The following is a 23202-nucleotide window of genomic DNA, read 5'->3' as shown; positions in this document are numbered from 1 at the left end:
ACACATAAATAGTTTAAGATAATATGGTATGAAAATTACATCAACATAGAAGAAATCTTTTACAATCAACAACGATTCAACATAAACATCAAGTTCCTAAACGATAGTTAAAAATTAAAATACTGAGACCAATAACGATGAACTCCTCCGTTCAAACTCTCCAACCGACGACGTCTTCGAGCACGCGATTTAAATTTTGGAATTATTAGGCGGAATACAATGGTAGTGTTGCAACGTATGGCGCGGGCCGGGTCGGGTCGGAGCGGTGCCGCTGCGGTGCGGTGCCGCTGCGCTGCGGTGCCACTGCGCTGCGGTGCGGTGCCGCTGCGCTGCGGTGCGGTGCCGCTGCGCTGCGGTGCGGTGCCGCTGCGCTGCGGTGCGGTGCCGCTGCGCTGCGGTGCGGTGCCGCTGCGCTGCGGTGCGGGGCCTAGGGCCGGTGCAGGTCGAGGAAGTCGTGCAGCGTGCGCGGCAGCGCGGCGCGCACGTGGGCCAGGCGCGCGGGCGGGCAGCTGGCCAGCAGCGCGCGCGCGGCCAGGCACGCCAGCGTGGTGTGGCGCAGCGGGCGCACGCGCGAGCCGCGGTTCAGCGCCACCAGCTCGAGCGCCGAGTCGCCGAACTTGTTGGGCTGGTCGAGGTGCGCGCCGCCCGCCAGCAGGCACTCCGCCAGCTCGGTGGAGAAGTTGTACGGGATGGCGGCCACGTGCAGCGGCGTGGAGCGCGCGCGGTTGCGCACGCGCGGCGCGGCGCCGGCGCGCAGCAGCAGCGCGGCCACGGGCACGCTGGGGAACACGGGCGCGGCGGGCTCGTCCGCGAAGTACGTGGAGCGCACCACGTTGAGGCGCGACACGGCCAGGTGCAGCAGCGTGTCGCCCGTGTGCGCGCTGCGCACGTCGGCCGCCACCAGGCGCCGCGCGGCCGCCTCCAGCGCGTCGCGCTCCAACTCGGAGCGCGCGGCGCCGAGCAGCAGGTGCAGCAGGTGCGTGACGCAGCGCAGCGCGCGGTCGAACGTCTCCGCCTGCTTCTTGTGCACGGGCCGCGCCGACAGCGCCTCGCGGCACTCTGCGGGCGAGCGGGGCGTCAGCGCAAGGTTAGGAATGCCCGTGAAGTAGTGAAATTTAACTTAAATAGTGACAAACTACCCGCATATTGTATCAAGAAATACATAAACGTCCATGTCGTTTCGTTTCACGTAGGTAAGCTGTGTAGATATTTGGCTCATCATCTAAAGAAAATTATTAATTGACTCGAATTCACTTTTTCTCGATAAACTCAATTATAAACTAGTGCATGTAATTGTAACAAGAATAACAAATAAAATAAAATTTACCTTTGGCAACATTGTGTCATTTTAAAATACCTTTAATCTCAAAGTATATGTCTAATTTTCTAATCAAGACTTCAATCCAATTCAACTCAAAATACACCACAATCAAATGGCTGTGTGAACTTGGCACACGACATTATAGTAGAGCCATTTTAATAGGCAACATTTGACAGTTCAACAAAATTCAACAACGTAACCTAGTAACGACGACATAGAATAACATGATATTTCGTTTTGTTAGAACTGCACATTTGCTTAACTTTTTTCAATTATGATTACATATTTATAATAATAATGACCGATACAAGTAATTTTAAGATTTCATTCTACTGATAAACCATACTAAACATAATAAACAATTTCTGAATTGAAGAACTGACGTCGCTACAATTTTGTGTCAATAAACCTTTTTTCTTTTTAAATAGCAGAGACGTTACTCTAAAAATCGAAATCTGACATCTAGAATCGAATGCATTGATTACTTGTGAATAAAAATCATCATAAATTAATAAATTCGATTGACAAATGTTTCAAATCCGTATCGATTAATTCACTTTAATCGATGTTTTTAAGCAGGTTACCTCTCTTCGAAGATAAAATTGATAGACGTCAAATGTTGCCTATTAAATTGGCTCGACTATAGATGTGCTATTTACTAAAAAGGTTTGATGTCGGTTCACGGGCTTAATACTAAGTGCTTAGTGCTTGGCACTGACTTCAAACCTATTTAATAAATAGCACAACTAAATAATATGTAGTAATTAACAATATCAAATCTTTCTTATTTTTTACTTTTCCGTTTTTGAAGTCGGTGGTTTTTAACGTAGTTATTTTTATTTAATACTTTTTAGTGTATTTTTCAACACGAATCAAACGAGCCCAAACTCGATAAAGTTGAGTATTGACTCAGTAATACATTGATATTACTGAGTTCCTATGGCCACCTTCCGATTCCATCATCAAATCAGCTCTATGTCATGATAATGTTTCATCACTATCCAATTTACATACGTATACAAAATTTCAGCTCAATCGGTTACCGGGAAGCGTATTGCCAAACTGTATACTGACCCAGACCGGGGTTGCTCTGAGTTCGATCGCAGTTTGCCTTTATAGTTGAAGAGCAAACTGTATACCTATTCAGCGCGTGTCTGAATCGAAATACATTTTGCTTTAAAATACTTGAGCAAAATACATACGAGTACAGACGTCCATACTAGGTTAGGTTAGGTTAGGTTTTTTTTTTTTTTAAAGCACCCTCCATCTCAGGGTGTTGTGTGCTTTTCTCTGGAATATAGTCCAGAGGTGTGGTTAGGTTAGGTTAGGTTTGGTTTGGTTAGGTAAGGTTAGTAATTTTACAAAATACTCTCACAACGGGTTTTCTTTCGTTATAACCCAAAATAATTCACAATAGGTATGTTTTAGGGAAAGTTGTTCAGTTTCACGGATAGGTTTTAGCAACCACACACAACAACATAACAAAAATATACAGGAAATTATTAAACACATTGTATAGGTAGTTACAGATATTCGCATGTCACAGTTTGCTTTACATACAAGCGAGCAAAGTGCATACCTACTCAGATTGGTCTGAGCTCGTATATACTTTGCTCCAATTTTCAATGAGCGCGACGTAGTTCAGTACAGACTATGGGCGTCTGGGTCAGTATACAGTTTGGCAATACGCTACCGGGAAGTGAATCAAAGTTACTTGCTACACTAAAGTGACTCTGACTCAAGTCATCCAGATCAGACAAAAATGCTCATAAATCAGACAAATGAACCCACATTTCACATACCACAAAAAGGCCGACTTAATACCTGAAGAACATGGTTTTCGTGGCGGGATGTCTACCTTAACTAATCTGAGGGGTTAGACAAGTGGCTTTCGTTTAGCGTAACGTTTGATAGAATAGATTATGAATGTATGAGATTGACGTAAGCTGTAGATACATTTATCTAGGTAACGCTAACGTTAACGCTTAACGTTACGCTAATAGAAAGCCACTTGTCTAGGGGGGCTGGTCACTGTCTCTGTACTCTGTTGATTTATGTGATAAACACATGTGATTTTGTGTTCATTTTAAAGTTTTCGATATTTAAAATTATATTAATAGAGAAACATTTTTTTATTTGTAACTGTGCCAAAAAAAAAATAAACTACAAACGTTAATCTATAAGAAACAACCGAAAATTTTTGTTTGCAATTTCGGGTTACGACTTTTTTGGGTGCAACTACAAACAAAATAAGTTTGACTATTTAGTATTTACATGTAGAAATCTTTCAAATGAACACAAAAATGTTTTTTTTTTTAATCGAGTTCCAAGTTCACATAGCCTATTCAAAGCGCGGCAGCAGCGTGTGTGTGTGGGCGTACCGGGCAGCGGGGCGGCGAGCAGCTCGAGCACGCGCAGCAGGTCGGCGAAGCGCGGCAGCAGCGGCGGCTGCGGGGCGCGCTCCAGGCGGCCGGCCGCCGCGTCCAGCAGCAGGCGCGTGAGCGCGGCCGCCGTGTGGCACGTGTCGGCGTGCAGCAGCGAGTCGCGCGCCACGCGGATGCGCAGCGCCCACGTCCACAGCTCCACGCAGCGCTGGTAGCGGAACGCGTCGGCGTACGAGGCGCCGCGCGACATCAGCCGGAACACCGTGTCCTTGTGCGCCGGGCCCAGCACGCGCGCCGCCACCAGCAGCGCCTGCCGAGTTATCATCGCGATTACGAATCGCTAACACATCTATTTATTTATTGAATACGCGCTTGACATCTATTAGCAAAATGCTAATAGACGTCGAGATCGTTTTATGCTTAAAACAAACAGCCGTACAAATAAAAACTTGCTTATTGATAGAAATAGTTATGATTAGAAAAAGAATAAGAAATTCATAATTTTTTACTAATAAACTTGGAATTACAATAGGCGCGAAGCGGCAACGTAGCGATTCATTAACTTTGCAAGTTACGGAAAACATTGAATTTGTCTATGGATAAGCCTAGGTGCTGTCATTTTGACGCTCGATTGACTTCCCTCGAATTTATTGTCGAAGTGTCATCGTATGTTCTGTTTATTTATTTGTTAAATATTATTGGAAATGATTTAAATATATAGAATCGCTACCTTAAAGAAAGCTATCAATATCTGGAGAACACAAGATAATCCATCACCGTGCTGCCTCGAGATAGAGTTGGCAAACCGACCTGCGTGCGCAGCGCGTCCATGTCGGTGGCGAGCAGGTCGAGGTCTGCGGGCGAGCGCCACTCGGTGGCCCCGCCCAGCGCCGCGCGGCCCGCCGCCAGCAGCTCCGCGTCCGCCTCGCCGTCGCCGCCGCACTCCTTCTCGATGTACCCGTCCGCCGCGTGCCGGATCGCTGCACACGCACCCGCCCCGACCTTCATTAGCTATTCCGATCGATTGCACGCTTGGAGCGTTAAGCTTTGGTCTGGTGATCATGACGCACAACGCTGCGGTATGCGGTATGCGATGCCGGACACTCAATCATATGAAAAACGTCGAGAATGTTCTCTTGTTCCGTTGCAGTATGCGTCAGCGGCGAAGGGCAAGCGCGGTGAAGTGGGGAGGTGTACTCCCGCACAGCGCGGCGTCATTCTCGATTCAACGCTGCGGTGTGCGGGTGTGCGTCACGGGTTGACAGTATGCATTTTTTCGAAGACAATGTAAAACATGTTGTGTGAATAAATAAATAAATAAATGTTCCTCGGAGAGTTTCTTTATCTATTCAGAAGCAGTAAAAATTCTTCTTCCTCCTCCTCTTCAAGCAAAGCACAAATTACAGAAAAATTGTTCATGTTCACGTCTACCTTGGTAGCTGCGGCAAAATCAACTGACCACCTCTCCGCAGGGACGGTAAATGCTGCGTCGTGACGCTGCGTTGGGGCGCATACCGCAGCGTTGTGCGTCATGATCACCAGACCAAAGCTTTAGACCGACTGGACGCGGAGTGGACGTAGCCGAGCGTTCCCCTTTGCCGAAGGTATGAGGTACGACGGGAGCTAAATATTTTTTAAATTGCGACATATTATCATGTAAGAAGAGGTCAGAAACGTCTAGTGTCCAAAAGGATAACGTTACTTTTCATCCTAGTTTCACTGTAAGTACACAAAAATATTGAGAAATAATGCAACTAATTTGCAAAATAGAAAAAGTCCTCCTTTAAAATTGCAAAAAATATTTTTCCGGTTATTTCTTTCTGTTCTAAACGTTTTTAGTTGATCGTACAGCAATTTTTTTCGTTTGGAGTTAAGTAGAAAAAATATGAATAAATTTTATATTCAATTTTAAGCAATTTCATTTTCTACATAAAATTAATTCCGAAGAAGATACGATTACTACAAACGATCTGACTGATAAATATAACCCTAGAGGTTAGCAGTGGAAAAATATTATGTAATTTGTGGTTACACAGAATTTGATTTAATACGAATTGTATTGTATTGTATTAGCCTGTTGTGTACCAACTCCCAATGCTGAGCAAAGGCCAGAAAAATAATAATACGGATAAACTAAAAAAACTATTTTAGACATATTTTATCTCAATTAGGTAGGTACTTAATCCGATTTAAAGATTTTACGATTTCTTCAAATGTTATAAATGGTCCTAGAGGTTTGTAGTGGAAAAATATTCGTATATAGTCAGCCAGAAATTGATTGAATGCGGATAATCGAATAAAACGATATATCGAAATCTTTAAAATAAACACAAAAATGTGATTTTTTTTTTAAGTCGGGTGCCGAGCCATATAAGGCCTGTCTCACTCCGCGAGGTACGTCCGTTATTTACCTACGACGCAGGGTCCGGCCTGCGGTACTCGAATCAGTCGGTTGTCACGCGCGCGCTTGTCGAGACGCTCGCGTGCAAATATTTTTGGACGATATGGATGAAAAAATGTAATAAGTAAAATTAGTTCAGGATCCATCTCCCATTTTTGCACTTGATTACTATCAAGCTAATTTTCCGTGAGTAGCTTTATTTTGATGAGACGCCCAATAATTTCCTGTACGAAACTCTCGATTGTGGTAGCTAACAGAGATAACAAGGATAAAATGTTTTGATTTGATGGTTCTCAAATATTTACCAAACACGGCATATTTATCTTAACTTTATTTTTTACTCTGTATGTTTTGTCCGCCAGAGGGCGCCACATTAGATATTGTGAAACCCCATATAGCCTATTACCAGCGGACAAATAAGACGCTTCTAATGATATGTCATTTGTTGAATTCTGATAAGTAGTTTAGAAGTTACGAGGGAACAGATGAACATACATACATAGTACATACATAGCCTGTCAAAAATCATAACCTCCTTTTGCTTTGCCGTAGTCGGGTAATTATAGGCACATAATTTTGTGCAAGCTCAATACCACTGTAACGCGTAGTAGCGCTCGCATTTATTTTTACCTTTTTGCCGAGGAATTATTCTGTACCTGTACTATTAACTATTCTATGGCCATTAAGTACAGCCATACTTCATAGTCGATGAATTTTTCGGGTCGTCTCCGATCGGTTTAATGCTCTAAGATATAGATAGGCAGACCTTTAAAAGAGTTGGGTATTTTTATTTGATTTTGATTTTGCAATACTATTAATAAACACTGTGAGCTTTTCGACATTTTTTCGGACTCCCCCAGCAAACTCCGCAAAATTTTTCAAGATTTTTCTTTTAATGGATAATATTAACTGTATTTTTTTTTCCTGTTCTTGTTAATTTTCTTTTTATATGTACTTAAAAATTAACTCGTTTAACGTTTTGCATGCTGTGTTTGCCAGTAAGTGTTTGTTACATTAACCATGTTTGTTTATTTTGTGTATGTAAACTTTTCTTGTAAAAATGTAAACAAACGTTGGTAAACCAATAAATAAATAAATAAATTGTCAATGAAATCCTTAACGTGACAAGGTTGCGGTGGTTACCGGTGGCCTTGCGCCAGGAGTGCAGCGCGGCGGCCACGTCGTTGAACTCGTCGAGCTGCGTGGCGCCGAGCAGCTCTAGGGCGTCGGCGCGGCGCGAGGCGCTGTAGCCGGCGGCGCCCAGCAGCAGCGCCACGATGGGCTCGGCGCCCTTGAGGCAGGCCGTGCGCAGCGCGTCGTCGCCCGCGCGCGACGCCACGTGCGGCGACGCGCCGTGCCGCAGCAGCAGCGCCGCCGTCTCCAGCCGGTGCTCCTGGATGGCGTAGTGCAGCGCCGTCTTGTGCTGCATGTCGCGCGCGTCCACGGCGGCGCCGCGCGCCAGCAGCAGCGCGCACAGCCGCGCCGACTGCACCGAGTTGATGAGGCACGTGCCGCCGTTGTGGTTGGGCCGGTGGATGTCGGCGCCGCGCGCCACGAGGAACTCCACCACGTCGATGTGCGTCATGAAGCAGGCCGAGCGCACGGGCGTCGAGCCCGAGTCCGAGCCGGCGTTCAGGTCGGCGCCCGCGTCCGCCAGCACGCGCAGCACCTGCCCTCACACCGCGAGACGCTCATATTGCGGAACTACTTCTACTTTGGAATTCAATATTGATAGATATAAGATTGCTCATTGTTAATATTCAAGTTTAAGGAAATAAACAGAAAGTTCATATGTATTATGTATACGCAGTTGTATCATTGAAATTGGTGTTAACAAAGAAAACGTAGATGAAAGCCATCAGCGATGTAGAAAGAGGGAGTTTTATTCACTAGGTTTTAATTTTTGATTCGGCTAAACTGTACTTTATAGGGCGTCGAGTTGAGAGTCGTAATTTTTTTTTGTGGTTAGCTATTGTCCTGATCCTAACCTAATCTGAAATATCATTTGACGGAAACTTTTAGTTTTTGTGTTACGATTTTTTTGAAAATCAGAAATTACTATAGAAAGTTACTCCATCTTGTTTTTTTTTTACGTATATATAGTTGTGGTCATATAATTAAGAACGATTTGAAGTACTAGAAATTTTTATTTAAATAATGTCATACACAGAGATGTGCACCTTCTGAGAAGCAACTAGTTATGTCATAAAATAATAGCCACTTTAATAGAGCAACTAAGTAAGTTAATGAATAAATAATAAAATCGCCAACAATTTCTTTTTTTTTTCAAAACTAATTTATTTTACTAAAGCAGCAAATTCAAATAACAGTGAAGCTGGACAAATAATTAAGAACGATTTATTTATCTGCTCGGGAATTGTTTTGTATGACAGTTTAATTTAAAAAATTACAATAATACGTTGGGCGAAAAATTTATAAAGCAAGTAAATACATTTTTAACTAAAATTAATATTTAATAGAATGTCCACGTCTTTTAATTTCTACTTAAAACCGGCAAGGCATTGACTCTATTAATTTTTGACATTTTGCTAGAGAAATAGAGTGCCATTCTTCTAAGAAAACGTCGTACAGTTCCCTTAAATTTCGACACTGTGTATTTGAAACCTTTTTCTTTACTTCAAACCACAAATTGTCTACTGGGCTTAGGTCAGGGCTGTTAGCTGACCAGTCCAAAACAGAAAATTACTGCGCTGTTAGAATTTCCTTTACAGTGTGTGCAGTGTGCTTTGGATCATTGTCATGCTGGAATGTTCAAATAACCGTTAGAACTTCTTCAGCATAAGGTAACATTGTTTCTACCAGTATATTTTTGTATTGAAATTGATCCATGTTACCTTTTATCAATTTTACAGGTCCAACACCATGTCCAGGAAAGCACCCCTAAATTTTCACATTTCCACCACCATGCTTTAATGTAACTTTCGTGTACTTATGGTCGAAATCTGTATTCGGAGGACGTCGAACATAACGGTTTCCATCGGAAAATACTCTGTTTATTTTCGTTTCGTCAGAGAAAAGTACATTTTTCCACTGTCACACAGTCCAGTTTTCATATTTTCTTGCAAACCTAGGCCGGGCTTGCCTGTGGCAAAGTTTCAACATGGGTACTTTTCTTGCTATCCGACCATACAATATTTCTTCTACCAAACGTCTTCGAATAGTGCGTGCTGAGATTGCTGAAGGGTTATTTTCCCCGAAATATTCTTTTCTCAGCTCATTGGATCCTTTAAAAGTATTTTGTTTCGCCATACGGACGATGTTTCGGTCATCCCGATGAGTTATTTTTCTCTGTCTTGGCATACGTGGGACATCCGAAGTTGTTTGATACGTATCAAAATGCCTTATGGCTTGGAAAACCATAGTTTTTGAACATTGCAGATGGTCGGCTATCTTTTTATAAGACCAATTCTTCCCGCGAAGTTTTTTAATAACTTCCCTAGTAGATTTATGACAACTTTTATTTTTTTCCATTTTTTTTAATAAGAAGCAATCACTTTTAACCTTTGGCACACAATGGCGCCAAAATTATACAAACAGTAACCTACAATTACTCTATTCAAATGTGAATAAAAGTATAAACTATTTAGCGTTCTTAATTACGTGACCAGCCAGTAAATAGGAATACTATGTTTAGAAGTAGTGTAAAAAGTTTGTCTATTAATTTTTAGGCATACACATGCATTAATGAATACAGTGATTTGTTGGAATAGTATTTCTATATCGAGAAAAATAAAAATAATTACATGAAATTAGTTATGCATTTTAGTCTGAAAAAATCTTCCCTTTGTATCAGCATTCTTAATTATATGACCACCACTGTATTTTATTATTTTGACATTGACAATGTCAAATTGACACACAGTACCTGCTCAGCGTGATTCACGTACAACATTTCTAACCATTACGAGCGTTCAGCGTGCATGCCCTAGATCTGATTATAGCCGGAAATGCTGATTTCAGAAGTACGAAAAAATATAACATAATATAGTTTTTAGTAATTATATTTATATATTATTATTTGCCACTTTATAATTTGTTTCTAGGCTGCAAAACATTCTACATTGGCCTCTGCATGGGCATCTGGCCTGGCTGAAAAAAATACTCCAATATACCTGTTTAATTTTCATTAAAAAACAATCCACTCAAACACGCATATTTTTGTAGATTTTCTAAATAGTTGCGCGTGATTTTTGTTTTAAAATGCGTTGTATTTTTTATTTTGTTTGTGTCTACATTAATAAGTGTTTAATATTTAATAATATAATAATAAAATTTTAGGGAACAAATGTGTATTTTTTTTACAAAGAATTATTTAAAATTGCTCGAAATACGGCTTGAAATGAACTCGCGCCACAGTAGTACAATATACATTATAGTGATAGTAATATTGTGCCCACGCTCAGTAACCGGTACTACCTATATTTCTTGCTCTGTGGGCATGTCTGTGGCCGGTACGCGTTGAGCGTGAGTAACACTCTTAAGTAGAGTATTTTGTTTAACTTTTTATGAAAAAGAAAACGCTCCAAACTCGAAACACAATAGGTTAGGTTATGTTAGAGATTTTTTAACAATCGAGCGGAGCGTCTCGAATTGTTTTACGAAAATAAATCGCCTTTGAAAAAACAATAAAACAATAAAACAATAACTATGCGTAACACAAGTGGAGTTAACTTTTAACTGCGTTAAAAACAACCGACTTCAAACTTGCACGTTTGCAACATTTACAAATACAGACAAAAATGCTCATAAAATAAAAACTACTGGGCCTATCCGAATAAAATTGTTATGGGACCAATTCGACACCATCCCGCATCGAACAAAAAAAGAATCACGTAAATCGGTTCAGAATCCTCGGAGTAATCGGTGTACATACATAAAAAAAAACATACCGGCCGAATTGATAGCCTCCTCCCTTTTTTTTGAAGTCGGTTAAAAATAAAAATGGCGTAACTTTCTATATTAATTTTCCGATTTTCAAAAATTCGTAACTCTAAAAATATAAGTTTCCGTACAATTAAATTTCAGATTTAGGTTCCTTAAGACAATAGTTAACCACAACAAGTGGTAACTGCGTTAAAAACAACCGACTTCAAACTTGCACTTGCAAAATTTACAAATACCTACAGACAAAAATGCTCATAAAATAAAAACTACTGGGCCTATCCGAATAAAATTTTTATGGGACCAATTCGACACCATCCCGCATCGAACAAAAAAAGAATCACGTAAATCGGTTCAGAAACCTCGGAGTAATCGGTGTACATACATAAAAAAAATATACCGGCCGAATTGATAACCTCCTCCTTTTTTTTGAAGTCGGTTAAAAAAAATTACGACTCTCAACTCGACGCCCCATAAAGTACAGTTCAATTTGCGAAAATGTTAAGCATTTACGGCTGTATCTTTTGATTGTGTCGACTTATAAATAATTACGAGAAGGAAGTGTCGCGCACCTCGAGGCGGCCGGCGACGGCGGCGCACCACAGCGGCGTGACGGAGTGCGTGGAGCGGTCGTCGGGCACCTCGTACACGCCGCGCTGCTCCAGGTCGGCGGCGCACACGTGCACCAGGTACTCCACCAGCTCGGCGTTGCCGCGCCGGCACGCCACGAACAGCGGCGCGCAGCCGTCGCGCGTGCGGCTCACCAGCGCGCGCCGCTCCTCCGGCCGCAGCCTGCGCGCCCACCGACAACGTACACATCACGAGTCACGCTCATTTATTTGTTACCATCATTATCGTATCTGTCTCTATTGTTATCTTGTTGCTTTCTTTGTAATGTTCTGTTATTATTTTCTGATAGTTTATGTGCGTGTTATTGTTCGCGAATAAATTCTTGTTTATGAATTGCAAATATGTATACATACAAAAAGTACACACACACACACACACACACACACACACAAGATTTTTGAAGTGAAACTTCTTTATCGGGGTTAGAAAAAAATTTAGTGTAACATTTTTTCGATACGCGCGCCATCTTTTTCTTATCCCTACCACGCGTGATTCGACGTATTTCTGTAAAGTTGCATATAGTAAATTATTTTTTTGAAAAATTAGGTCATAAAGAAGTTTCACTTCTTACGTGTATACACTAGTACACACACACATTTTTTTTTTCTTAAGATTTAAGACCACTTATTAGAGACTAGAGTGTTATTCTAAAAGAGCAACTATGGAGTTTCTTGCCGATTCTTCTCCATAGATACTGCTTTCCGAATCGGTGGTCAATGTTAAAAATACTTATGTAGGTAATAACGATTCGAAAGTGCTACTAAATATTAGTCTAATTGAATAAATGAATTTTTGAGTTTGAAAAAAACCTTATATTGTAATTCACTAATATAGAAACTAATACCAACAAATAGTAAAAATTCGATCGCGAGGCGGGATTCGAACCCCCATCTTTCGCCAGATTTTGGCGAAATTCTTTAAAAAGTTTAGATTAAGTATACAGGGTGTCCCGTAAGTAGTGGACCAACGGGTTATAGGGAGTAGAGGGACTTATTATCTAACAAAAATACTAAAATTTATTGTCCTAAACCATAAAGTTTTTGATTTATGCTTTATTTTCAAAATTTGATAAAAATATCATCCACGTAAGCTTAATATGAACTTTTACCATTTCTGTTTTTATTTAATTCTTATTTTTTTGTTTAAGGTTGTTAAGAATACATAAGTCTTCCTAATTAAACTGATACTCAAGCATAATTAACGACAACAACAAAATTAGACCAAAAAATAGGTAAAATTTTACGTTTTAAAAATTTACGGACTGAAGTTTGAACAAAGCTGGCAAATAGCAAGCAAAAAAATATATGGTGACCCTGTTAAACTTTCTTTTAAAAACTTCTACATCTCATACAAATTACAAAAAGGTATAATTGTGTGGTATAAAGTATTTATAAAAATGTTAAATTGGCGTACAACATTCAAATTAGAAATTATCAGGTAGTCAACTCATTAAGTTATAAAATAAAATAAATCTTTATTTCACCTTTAGGATATACAATATTGATTATGAGGCTCTGGCTCTCTTGCTAGGCATAGCCTCTGTGTTAAGGTTATATTCCGAGAATTATTGCCTTTATGGGCGCGCGCTGGAATTCTTTTGTATTGTTTCTGGCCAATCATAGACGATAATTGAACCCACTATTATTTTCTTTGACTTTCAACTATTTCAGTGACTTGCTTATAGCTCGGAACTACACGCGTGTTTAGCTTGAATCCGTCATTACGATATTATTCTTTGTTGAAGTGCGCTTGAATTGGACACTGATTTTGCTTGTGATTTGGATGTTGTTCGACTTTGGTTTATTGAAGGTGTGGAGGAAGGAAGGTGGAATTCCTCCATCGAAAAAGGGAGGATCCTCGACCAGTCAACTCGACTGGCCGGCCGTGAAGGCCTCGATGGATGATGTCGGAAAGTTGTATATATAGCTCTGTAGCGAAAACATTTCGCTTGCGCGATTCAGAGCGAGGTGTCGCTACAGAAGGAAAATGCCTAATACATACACTCCACGTGAATATGCAGAAATGTAAAAAAAAAATATTGAGTTAAAAAAAATCTATTTATGGTAATTACTCATTATTAGTTAAATTTGGTTTTGTACTATTTCGCCGCAACATGCACCGAAAAACTGCTTATTTTTGTCAGATTCGTAAACGCGTCCTTAACAACCTTAAACAAAAAAATAAGAATAAAATAAAAACAGAAATGGTAAAAGTTCATATTAAAGTTAATAATGCTTGTGATTTGGATGTTGTTCGACTTTGGTTTATTGAAGGTGTGGAGGAAGGAAGGCAAAATTGGGTTGGCTTTAGTTAACTGCCGCACGAATTTGTTGGAAATATTTATATTGTTAGTTAGCTAGGTAATGTAAGATTGTAATTCCAAAATATTATCGTTAGGAAACTTGTAGTTTTTTAGTTATTAATTTTTAAAGTTAATAATTTTTTGTGCGAAAAAAGCGCATTTATCCGTTTTGTTGTGCAAAAAAAAAGCGGACCAAGACGTTCTATTTCACTGTACTGTGACTTTACTCAGCGGCCGGCGAGTGCCAAAAGCGACTTTAGGGCGATTCCCACTCAAACAAAAAATAAATCTACGTAGGTTAAAAAACTATTAAACTTTTATTTTTAATATCCAAATAGGTAGCGAGGAGCGAAGCGACGAGCGTGTTAGGTTAACTCCATACCTATAAAAGTACTCTGTGGTTAACTCTTGAACTGCCGCCAGAAGCGACTTTAGGGCGATTCCCACTCAAATAAAAAAACTACGTAGGCTTACACAACTTGTTTGTATTTTATTTATGTATCGTAAATTTTTTGTTATTATCGTCTAATGCTTAGTTAAAATGATTTAACACCAATTCCATACATTTTGAGGTTAGAATAGGAAAATTGATTTTTCTCCAAAACTATTGGTTTCCTAACTTTCCCCTTTTGGGGGGAGGGTCCCCCCCCTCCTCCCCCCTCCCCTCCCACAAAAAACCTATAATACGTGCGGCAGTTAACTAAAGCAAAAACCCCGCAAAATTTGATAAAAATATCATCCACGTAAGTACGTGGATGATATTTTTATCAAATTTTGAAAATAAAGCATAAATCAAAAACTTTATGGTTTAGGACAATAAATTTTAGTATTTTTGTTAGATAATAAGTCCCTCTACTCCCCATAACCCGTTGGTCCACTACTTACGGGACACCCTGTATGTATTTAATTTATAAATCATTTGATTTGAATGCTTAATAAAACTAAATACCTACAAAATTCAACAAAAAGACTCCGAAAACAGCATAATAATAATATTATAATGTTTATATTGCTTTTCTACAATACCAACAGACATTTTTTATTACAATAAAGTTAATATATTAATTATATATTTAAACATAAAAAAAATCAGCATATTTTTTTTATAATCAGTTTACTAAAATTATCCCTTGGGGTGCTAAAGGAGAATACCCTTTTTATTAAATGCTTGAAATGTACAGAAACTATAACTAGCAATAAAATCTATTTAAAAATAAAGCAAGAATATAAATTATATATAATTAGCTTACCGCCCGCGGCTTCGCCCGCTTTGTCTAAAACCTAATATAACTACTAAAACCTTTCTCTTGAATCACTCTATCTATTAAAAAAAGCGCATAAAAATCTGTTGCGTAGTTTTAAAGATTTAAGCATACAAAGGGAAATAAGGACAGAGAAAGCGACTTTGTTTTATACTATGTAATGATTATCATTGAGATAATATTACTACTACTCTAAGTTTTAAAAATTATTATCTAGTTAGGTACTTACCGATGAAAAGTTATTCCTATGCACTTTGCCGTATTATTTGTGCATTATCGTAACACACACGAAGGCATAGTTGATGCGTTTCACTTTAAAACAAATAAACGCATATAATGCGTTTCACTTTAAAACAAATAAACGCATATAATGCGTTTCACTTTAAAACAAAAAAAGCAAGCGACTGAGTGCAGTTAAGCCATATGGCTTATGGTGAGCGGAACATAAGTGATGTAGGCGGTGTTGTCTCCATATTAGGGTTGTTGAGGATTCCTCTTCCGCTTCCTCATAATGCGGAAGTTCCGCAATATTTTGGGTTCCTCAACCGTTACCGCATCCTCAAAAATAAAAAAAGTGTGTGTGCCAAGGACACATATTAGAAGTGAAATTTCTTTGGTAAGATTCAAAGATATCAAAAATCAGAATCATTGCCCTACTTGCTTCATGTCGTGACGGTATTGACATGACGCGATCTTGAATTTTTTTAACCCTCAACGTGCCTAAAGAAGTTTCACTTCAAAAACAAAACATATGTAGGTAATGAATAGTTACCCATTCATTAATGCAGCCGTACCTAGTCACTGTACATAGATCTCTATAGAAGGTAAAAGTGCCCACCTCTCGAGCGTGGTCCGCACTTTGGCAGAGAGGCGCGCTCCCGGCGCGCTGTGCTTGCACTCCTGCATGAGCTCGTTGAACACCAGGTCGTACTGAGGCGAGTCGAGCCCGCTCTTCTCACCGTTTTCGTCTTCCCACATCTTGTCGCCGCACATTCGCTTTTACACACTGTTTTTCGTACACACCTTATTTAACAAAACCGTAACTAAAAAACAAAGAAAACAGGATTTCAATCTACGAGATCGGTTACGAATGTTTGCGCTCATGCGCTACCTACACAACACATCAATATTTAAATATGCACAAATACAGCATCGTACAAAAAGCATCAACTAATCTATTTACGATATTTTAAATGCGCATTAGTTTTTAATTGCGTTGCGTTTTCGATTTTAGGCGGTTATTCATCTTATTCATCTTTGATTTGATCTTATTCTGCAAAATTATAGTACCTACTCACTACTGGTACTCGCATCAATCCGACAACGACATTGACATTTTTGAATTATTTTGAGTTTTGACCATAGAGGAGTTTTGACTTTTGACATGCCCAGCTGCTTCGCACAATCGAGCACTATTAAATAAAAGTTGCGCCCGAATTGATGCGTGCAATCGATTTATCGTCAGTAGTAATTATTATTTGTTGGAAAAAATTTTAAAGCTTTCGTTTCATTGTAATTTTACTCGAAATAATCAAAGTTAATTCAAATTGTGTTAAAAAAATAAATATAAGTATGGATGAAGGTACAAACCAAAGAGTAAAGTAATATATGGTACCACAGACTAATAATAATATACTACGTATACAAATGGTACAAACATTGAAAAAATGTTAATGAAATAATCAAAATCCAAATTACTTAAAATTACCGTAAATAGTTTTCAACCAATATACCACTTTATCACAGTAATAATAATAAATAAAATAAAAATCATTTATTGATCAATTTGTGGGTTAGGTACAAACATGTAACATTTGGACCCCAAACTAGGACAGCCTGTATTTTGGGGTCCACCTTCCCTAATGACACAATAATAACAAAACTATAGCATAATATTAACTTAAAGTTAAAGTTAGGTAATTTAGCTATTTTTTATACAAAATTATACAAAATAAAATTTAAATTATAGGTACGTTAAAAACAACCGACTTCAAAAACGGAAAAGTAAAAAATAAAAAATATTTGATATTATTAATTACTACATAATATTATTTAGATGTGCTATTTAAAAATGGGTTTGAAGTCGGTGCCAAGCACTAAGCACTTAGTATTAAGCCCGTGCACCGACATCAAACCTTCTAAATGGTTCTAAACTATCTTTTTCAGAATACATATTACGATACGAGTCTATGAAAAGAATGGGTATAATGGGTGCACTCTTAATTTTGCACATACTACGTCCTGGATTGGATAATATAATATAACTAGCGGTTCGCCCCGGCTTCACCCGTGGTACCTATATGTTTACGTTTTTTTTTTCATAAAAACTATCCTATCTCTCAAGTTGGATCGAACTGCACATGGTGTGCGAATTTTATTATAATCGGTTAAGTGGTTTAGGAGTCCATTGAGGACAAACATTGTGACACGAGATTTATATATATTAAAGAAGAAGAAGATATGCTGCACTGCAGTCTGTAACTGTTATCTAATCTACTGAGGTTATCTAATTATTTACTACAAAGAAATCAATAAAATATTGTTTAAAAATTATGTATAGTCTATAGGCCAATATTGACAATTGACATTTGACTTTCTGCGACAGTTGACTTTTGAGTGATACTAACGTTTTTGCGCGAAACTAGTGTTTTGAATTATTATTGTATTTAATACATAATGTTATTTAACTCAAGTTGCGATTAATGATATTTATCGACTCTACAGTAATGTCTGATGATAATTATGACGATGAACTACCCCAAATCTTAGTCAATAGTTCGTGCCGTGATTCGGTATGCACTTATAAATTTTTGTTTGTTAAGTTTGATACACCCATAATAATATCCAAACAAATTGCAGGACGATTTCAGCATGCCAACAGCAGACGTGTTGGCATCGCAGCGCGCCCGTGAAGAAGAATGCGAGGAGGAGCTCCGCCAGCTGCGTACGCAGTATGAAAAGCAAGTGGTCCGACTCACCAGCACCGACTCGAGCAGCTCGGAGAGCGAGGGCTCGCTAGCGGCGGCGGTGGGCGCTCTCAGTGTCGTCTGCCCGCCCGCCGACCTGCCACCCACCGCTGCCGATTTAGTCTGTTTACTGGCTACCAACCTCGCCAAATATAATACAGAATTTCTGCCGTCCTATCTTGAGATTTTACAGACTAACAACGAAGACTTGATCAAAATGGCTACAGATGAAGTGAGCATATTTAGTCTTTTAATAAAACTTTTCAATAAATATAAAAGGTTATAAGTTGTTTATATTATTAATATGGATATATTGGTACTTGGGATACACATAATATTTATCAAATTAATGAATTCATGGGCATTACAGATAGCAGAAAGCATAGAGTGTATACTGATGGACACACTCGAGTGTAGTAAACAACGGAGCGATGGTGAGATTGTGGTAGTGACGAGCTGGCTTTGGGCGGCCAGCATGTGGAGAGCTCCCCGGGTGCCGGGCTTGAGGAGGTTGCTGCAGGCAATGCTCGCTCTTGCCACACCACATCAGGTTCATTCTATATTTAATTCATAAATCAAATCAAGGCAAGTGAATTTGTAATGCAGCTTCCTTTCAGCAAAATATGCTCTCTCTTTAAGTCCAGTATTATAGGTACTTTCCCTCCAGGTCTACTACTATATTTAATTATGCTGAAATGAAATCATATTCATCAGGTGGAGCAGGTGTCGGGCGCGGTGTGCGCGGCGGGCGCGGCGCTGCGGTGCGCGGGCGCTCTGGTGCGGGCGGCGGACGCGGCCGCGCCGCACGCGCTCGCCGCCCGCGCGCGCGCCGCCGCGCTGCGCCTGCTGGCCCCGTGCGCGCCGCCCGCCGCCGACGCGGACGAGGCGGTGCAGCACGTGTGCGCGCGGCTGGGCGGCGCGTGGCGCGGGCTGGCGGCGGGCGAGCGCCTGGCCGCGCTGCAGCTGGCGGGGCGCGCGCGGTGGCCGGGCGGCGCGCACGGCGCGGACGGGGCCGGGCCCGGGGGGGACAGCGCCTCGCGCGCCGCCGTGCGCGACCTGCTCGCGCTCGTGGCGCAGCCGCCGCCAGCTCAACACCGACACTCACCCGAATATCTCAAGGTGAACTCCACAGTCCTCCATTAAATGTGTGCTAATAAATAGGGATATCTGTTTATTTGAGTGTTATGTCTGAAATTATGCAACGTGCAAAGTATGCTATTTGCTTTTCATTATAGAGAAATATATAAGATATTACCAATTGAAACTTTGGGCTGATAAATATTGTTATAATTAAAAATTTAGGTATTTCTCTCGGCCAATCGCTATCATGGTCTCATCACCTGCAAGATATCAGTCGAAAGGTGTATGCGGCTTCTGGCACTCTCCGGCGACTACGTAACTTTTTGCCTGTCCCAACAAAAATTATGTTAGCTAAATCCCTTCTTTTCCCTATCCTCGACTATGCGGATGTGTGTTCTCCTGACCTTACGGTTGAGAATATGGAGAAACTTGAGCGTCTACAAAATCTTTTAATTCGTTTTGTATATGGCCTTCGAAAATTCGACCACGTCTCTGACTACCGCAAACGGCTCAAGTGGCTCCCTATTCGCCTCCGACGTAACCTCCACTGCCTTCAATTACTCTACCGTATCCTCTTTGATCCTTCCTCTCTGTAGCGGCTTTATATATTTAGGATAGCGGAAATTAAACACCGGATTGACAACCTCTTTATATTTGAGCCAATTTAAGACTGAAGTACAATTAGTGACACAATACATATTAATGTTATATGATGCATGACCTAATAAGTAAGCTGTAATGTGCTGACGGCACTTGGCGGACTTGTTTCGATGTGATGGACTATAGAATGTCGTGGAGTCTCTATGAAACGCATTGGCTTAGTTATGTTCGGAAATTGCGATAACAGATCACTATATTTATGATTAAAGTCGATTGTGTTCACTGGTATATGTTTACTCAAAGTTACTAAACCGATTACACATAAGTTTGTAACTGTATCAATTAATTTTTGACGATGAATGTCCACTAAAAGTTTGTAATGTCCTAAAAAATCAGCACCTAATATTGCTTGTTTCACTTCGGCTATAATAAAAGTCCACCGGTAAGGTCTACGTAATTTTAAATCTAATGTAAGTGTCTTTACACCATAAGTCTTTATAACGCTTCCGTTAGCAGCGTATAACTCGTAATTATCGCACTTCGGTCGCTTATGCAGAGTTTTAGTCACAGGTATCACTGATATATTTGCTCCCGTGTCAATTAAAAAATTTAGTCCCGATGTTCTATCGGTAATGTTAAGGCGGTGCGATGGCTTAATAGTGCAAATCTCCGCCTGCGATTGCACTCTTTCTAGTTTTCCTGCTGTTTAGTTTTTTTATTCCAAGCACACGGCTCTATACATTTGTTAGCTTTATGATAAAATCGCGCGTGGTAATAACAAAGACTGTCGGCGCTCCGCGGCTCACGCCGTATCATGTTACGTCCACGGGATATAGGACGATAGCGATTATGAATATTATTATTTCGTTTTCTGTGACGAGTTGTTTCCATATTCTGCAATTCAATTATTTGTCTTGATAACTGAGCTACTTGCTCTTGTAGTTTGCGAATATGGGCTTGTTCGCACCAAAATTCTGATGATGTAGCTGTTCTCTCGGATGCTGTGCTTGCTGACGGAGCTCTATTTTCAGTTGTCATTTTTATTTTTTCTTATGGCTTCGTGTAAAGTCCGGGGTCACGAAATACGTTGTCAGGTTGTCGTGTTGTCAGGCGTTGTTGTTTGTCAGGTGTTGTTGTCGGGTGTTGTTGTCGGGTGTTGTTGTCGGGGTCACCAAATTGTAGCGGCTTTATATATTTAGGATAGCGGAAATTAAACACCGGATTGACAACCTCTTTATATTTGAGCCAATTTAAGACTGAAGTACAATTAGTGACACAATACATATTAATGTTATATGATGCATGACCTAATAAGTAAGCTGTAATGTGCTGACGGCACACTCTCCTTCCTACCTTAAAAACTACTTCATTTTTCAACACTGCGAAAACTACTCTCTTCGATCAGTGGATAGACGTATTCTGTGTATCCCCTCTCAACGCACTCATTTCTACGCGGGTTCGTTCGCTGTCTCTGCAGTCAAGTTATGGAACTCTTTACCATTAAAAATTAGATTTGCTCCTTCCCTATCTTCTTTTAAATACCAAGTTCGTAACCATTATCTCTCAACTGCCTTTAATTCGGATTAGTATATATATATATGTAGTATAAGTATATTTATATATATTTTTAAGTTATATAGTTACTATGCATTAATAATCAACATAGCACTCTAATGAACATCCCATATGGCTTGCCTCAAGGCAGTGTGCTCGCTCCTACATTGTTTTTACTGTACATGAACGATCTCTGCTCCCTTTCTCTTCTATACACCAATTTGTTCTCTTTTGCAGATGACACAGCTCTCGTATTTTATTCTAACTCTTGGAATGAAGTAAAAGCTGTAGCTCAAAATGGTCTTCTTACTGTCGCTTCTTGGTTACAGGACAACCTTTTAACCTTGAACATTGACAAAACTAAATTCATTAGTTTCAGTATAACGAGTCGCTCTGCCCCACCCACGTCGCTAAATCTTCAACTCCATTCGTGTACAACCTCTTCTTCTTGTTTATGTCCATCAATTGTAGAAGTTAACGAAATAAAATATTTGGGAGTCATCATTGATTCCAAACTTTCCTGGGAACCTCAGATAAATACACTGTGCACCAGGATTAGAAAGCTTATACACATATTTAAAAAATTACGTTCAGTTGCCGATGCTCATACAATAAAATTAGTTTACAAAGCACTCTGCGAATCCATTATTTCTTATTGCATTTCAGTCTGGGGAGGCGGTGGTTCCACCCTTATGCTTAAAATTGAGCGTGCTCAACGGGCAATACTCAAAGTTGCTTACAAGAAACCTTTTCGGTACGCTACTTCTACACTCTACGCCGACGCAAAAGTTCTGTCAGTCCGTCAACTTTACATTCTGACTACCGCACAAAAGTTCCACAAAATGTCTAAGCAAACCTTTGCACCAACATCAGGAGCCCCAAGACGATTTAATTTCACGCTTCAAATGTAATACCTATTTTGTCAAACGCTTTTATAGCTATAGGGGCCCATTCCTCTACAATAAGTTTATTAAAAGATTAAATGTAAATATAGTAAATGCATCAATATATATTTTTAAAAAGAGATTAGAACAACTTTTACTTAACTTAAATTATAGTGAAACTGAAGCATTGCTTGTCAGTGAAAAATAAAACACACATACATATATACACACACGCACGCACACACACACACACATACACACACTCACTCACGCACACTCACTCACACATACACTGGAGTTTGTTAATATTTTGTCAATATTTTATTTTTCGTTTTTTATTATTATATTTCTTACACTGCAATTAATAATACTTAATTTTTAGAAATTAAAAAAAATACTTCTGTTACATAGGAAGAGACTAGTCTCCCACAACACAGGGGATCCTAGTGTGTATGTCTTTAGTTGTATTAATATGATTAGTTTATTATAATGTATAGTATGTTGTGTGTATCTTGTATATGCATTTTATTGTATTATATAATTACTTCTACTTAATCTAATAATTGTTTTTTTTTCTTCTGTTTCTCAATTTATTATCTCGCTTCTTTGCCTTCTCCCCGTGGTTGCCTGGCAGAAATCACTGCATGGTGATAAGGCCGCCCTTTGTGCTTTTGTTTATTGGAAATTGTTATTTCATGTACCTGATTTATTGCACGATAAAGTGTTAAATAAATAAATTGATAATTGTTTATTGTTTATAGGTAGTTGTGGGAGCATCGAAGCTGCAAATTCTGTTCCGGACCAACTCATGACACAAAGAGAACCAAATGTGGAAAAGGAATGATGAATGAAAAGAGCTCCATAAATGTAAAAAAAGAATATTTATTTATAAATATACATGGAATATCAAAACTTA

At 39.6% G+C, this 23202-nt stretch overlaps 1 protein-coding gene and 1 long non-coding RNA gene across 5 annotated transcripts; one reads left to right on the top strand and one right to left on the bottom strand.

Annotated features, from left to right (window-relative positions):
• Positions 1–154: 154 nt before the first annotated feature.
• Positions 155–16551, bottom strand: LOC123702704 (protein fem-1 homolog A). Of its 4 annotated transcripts, none has more exons than XM_045650484.1 (7): positions 16041–16486; positions 11581–11800; positions 7250–7775; positions 4516–4685; positions 3703–4015; positions 418–1059; positions 155–285 (listed from the first exon to the last, which is right to left on the bottom strand). In XM_045650484.1, exons 1-6 carry the CDS (start codon positions 16193–16195, stop codon positions 428–430), a joined length of 2016 nt encoding a protein of 671 aa, XP_045506440.1. In that variant the 5' UTR covers positions 16196–16486; the 3' UTR covers positions 155–285; positions 418–427. The 4 variants fall into 4 exon arrangements, with proteins under 4 accessions (XP_045506440.1, XP_045506442.1, XP_045506441.1 ...); XM_045650486.1 differs by lacking the exon at positions 155–285 and adding an exon at positions 16501–16551 and having other exon boundaries at positions 379–1059; positions 16041–16245; XM_045650485.1 differs by lacking the exon at positions 155–285 and adding an exon at positions 16493–16532 and having other exon boundaries at positions 379–1059; positions 16041–16245.
• Positions 16552–19204: 2653 nt separating this feature from the next.
• On the top strand, positions 19205–23202 carry LOC123702863. Its single transcript, XR_006752925.1, has 2 exons — positions 19205–19287; positions 23048–23202. It is a non-coding gene; the product is annotated as an uncharacterized LOC123702863 (long non-coding RNA).

The sequence above is a fragment of the Colias croceus genome, chromosome 24 (genome assembly GCF_905220415.1).
Source record: "Colias croceus chromosome 24, ilColCroc2.1".
NCBI classification, from domain to species: domain Eukaryota; kingdom Metazoa; phylum Arthropoda; class Insecta; order Lepidoptera; family Pieridae; genus Colias; species Colias croceus.
This window is presented reverse-complemented; position numbering and strand designations above follow the sequence as displayed.